This window comes from Daldinia childiae (genome assembly GCF_008694065.1).
Source record: "Daldinia childiae strain JS-1345 chromosome Unknown Scaffold3, whole genome shotgun sequence".
NCBI lineage: Eukaryota > Fungi > Ascomycota > Sordariomycetes > Xylariales > Hypoxylaceae > Daldinia > Daldinia childiae.
Window position 1 is genome coordinate 1,300,770 of NW_022984644.1, and position 2,641 is coordinate 1,303,410.

The 2,641-nt window shown below is 41.5% G+C and overlaps 1 protein-coding gene across 1 annotated transcript; it reads left to right on the forward strand.

Annotated features, from left to right (window-relative positions):
* Positions 1-1,445: 1,445 nt before the first annotated feature.
* Positions 1,446-1,949, forward strand: GL218_03092 (uncharacterized protein; the record flags this gene model as incomplete). The annotated part of the gene is made up of 1 exon (XM_033579638.1): positions 1,446-1,949. One exon carries the CDS (start codon positions 1,446-1,448, stop codon positions 1,947-1,949), a length of 504 nt encoding a protein of 167 aa, XP_033436853.1.
* Positions 1,950-2,641: the final 692 nt, after the last annotated feature.

Consider the following 2,641-nt stretch of genomic DNA (forward strand, 5'->3'; position numbering starts at 1 on the left):
ATCATCAATATGTAAGTCTTCACTGATTATCTAAGTTGTCAGCCATCGGGGATAAGATGGAATTCTCGCTCTTTAGATACATAAAGCATCATAAAACGTCATTCTCTGTAGTATGTACTATGTATGTAAAATAAATGTCATATGCCCCCTGATAACCATTGTTCGTTTGCTATCCTTTTAGAGCGTGATGATCGTGTGACATGTCATCGGCTATTCCGACCAACAACAATTAAATGGGGTAATACCATCAGGAGGGTTATTTGATATTATCGTGAGAAAGGGTAAAAGAATAATAACAATAATAATAAATGACAGATAAAATAAAAATAATTGCATGGAATAATGGAAGTGGAAACGAGAACCAGGGGTATATATGAAATGCTTCTCCACACTCATCATTTCTACCTAACAATATGCGAACTATGGTTCGGAGCGTCCCAAGAATCTTCACCGGTTCAGGAAGATCTGGAGCTCGAAACGATCACGGGATCTGTGTTTCCCAAGTTGGAAACCCAAGGCGTTGGTCGGTGTCTGTTCGCATTGGTAACGGTACCAATTTACATGGTAAGTCCTAGGTAGGTTCCCAGGTAGGTCCCAGGTAGGTCCTAGGTATTAAATGGAATTTAAGATGATGGACCCGCCGACACGGTGATTGGTTTGAAGCCCAACTAATAATAGTCCCGAAGTTTGTCAAGTGATCAAAATTAGGAAAGCCGGATAAGCCTTGTTTTATCAATGTTATCAATGCTATCAGTTACACTATTCATCTGTCAATGCGTATAATACATTATACATTATACATTATGTACCTCATGTAAGTATCATCCTTGCCATTGTGCCGTTTCAAAGAATATTTCATGATTGGCGGAATTACTTTCTCGAAGTTCATGGGTATTTCTATGGATCTTATGTAATTGCGATATTCCCCGCTTAAAGGTCACAAGCACGAAGAACATTTCGTCATGTTTGTTTTTTTACCCCTTTCCCGGTAACAACCCGTTTAAGGGGTTGACATCATTCAATCACATGTATTCCCTTACTTACCTAAAACTAAGTTAGGATCTGATAACGAAACAAACAAGCCGCCCAAAGCTTAATAAGTTGTGTAACATAGTGCGGTTTTAAAGAAAACTATTGTTACCTAATGTATGTACTAAGTAACAATACATTACCTAATGCATTGTGTACGTAGTAGATCAATCACTTCTAGACTTACGAAACGACGTCATGCCGCGAGACAATATCTTCAAGTGGGGATCGAGCCTCAATTGTCAAGCCACAACCAAACAACTACCTACTTCCAAAAGAGGAACCTACCCTAAACAGATGAGGCTGATGCTTTACAACACTTATACGCTTTCATTGACATTGGCAGTTCGTTTATATAAAATAAAAAAAGGGACTTCTCTTCTAGAGTTACGGCACGCCAATCTTTCAGGTTAGCGATGGCAGACAACAACAGCAAAGGAGAAAGCAAAGAAGAGCAGAAGAAAAGGCCGACGACCAAAGAGAAGCTAATAGAAGAAATCACCTCGCGCATCGAAGAATCAAAGAAACTCCAAGAGGAGGCTGTACAGCTTCATAAACAAGCCGACGAAGCAGTAGATCCCGATGTCGCCGAGGACCTAAAATTCCGCGCGAGGGAGCTCGACATGAAAGCTGCTAAGCTGCTGAAGATAGCTAAGCGCCTTGAGTCTGGCTGGTTACAGGGTGGTGCCACTGGTGCCGGTATAGGGGCTGGGATTGCCGGCGGACTCGGCGTAACCGTCGGGTCCTTGGTCAGCGGTTTAGTAGCCATTCCCACCACCGGCATAGGTATCTTAGTCGGTATGGGTACAGGTCTAGTGCATGGCCCTTGGGTCAAGTTCAGCGAGGCGTTTAGTAAAGACGAGGTTGACGAGATAGATAAGGAGGCTGAGGAGGAGGCTCGTCGGATCGGTGAGGCTTAGAACTAGTGTTGTTGGGGATCTAGGTAAAGGTCTTGTGTTTTAATAAGGGTACATTTAGAGCGAGTGTAGGTACGGGTTTAACACGAATGGGTATGAGGCTATGCAATATTCTATTTTCCTAGGTAAAGGATGATGGTTGGGTACATTCTTTGGTTATGACGATGTCCACCGATTCAATAATATATTACGGTACTTATCAGAAGGCACTTATACCCTATCAGGGTAACCATCTGCTCGGTAACAGTTCATGTGCTTCTCCATAATCAGTTCGAATTGGTTATTTCGTCAGGATTTTAGGCACCTTAAGGTTATAAGGTTCTTATCCATCTAGACGCTAAGGACCGAGTCTTCGACTTAATAGGCTGTTCAACTGCCTTGATGACAGATAGTCTACCTACTAAGTTCTCACGCAAAGACAGTTGTGGGTTAACTAAAAAGTGCATAAGGTGTTTATCATGCGACACTATTCGATGACGCTAATAGAGTAGTCTCCTTCTCCCGTGATCACTTTAATGATACTCATCAGCAAACCATGAGATAATGACGTGGGTTTAGGTGCACTACGGAGGTGCAGAGGGAACACATTAAAAAAACCCAAAATTTGTCATTATACCCACCCCCACGTATAATCATATTTTTTTTAAAATTCGATAAGCGAATATATGATATAACTTAATGAAATAAATCGATAA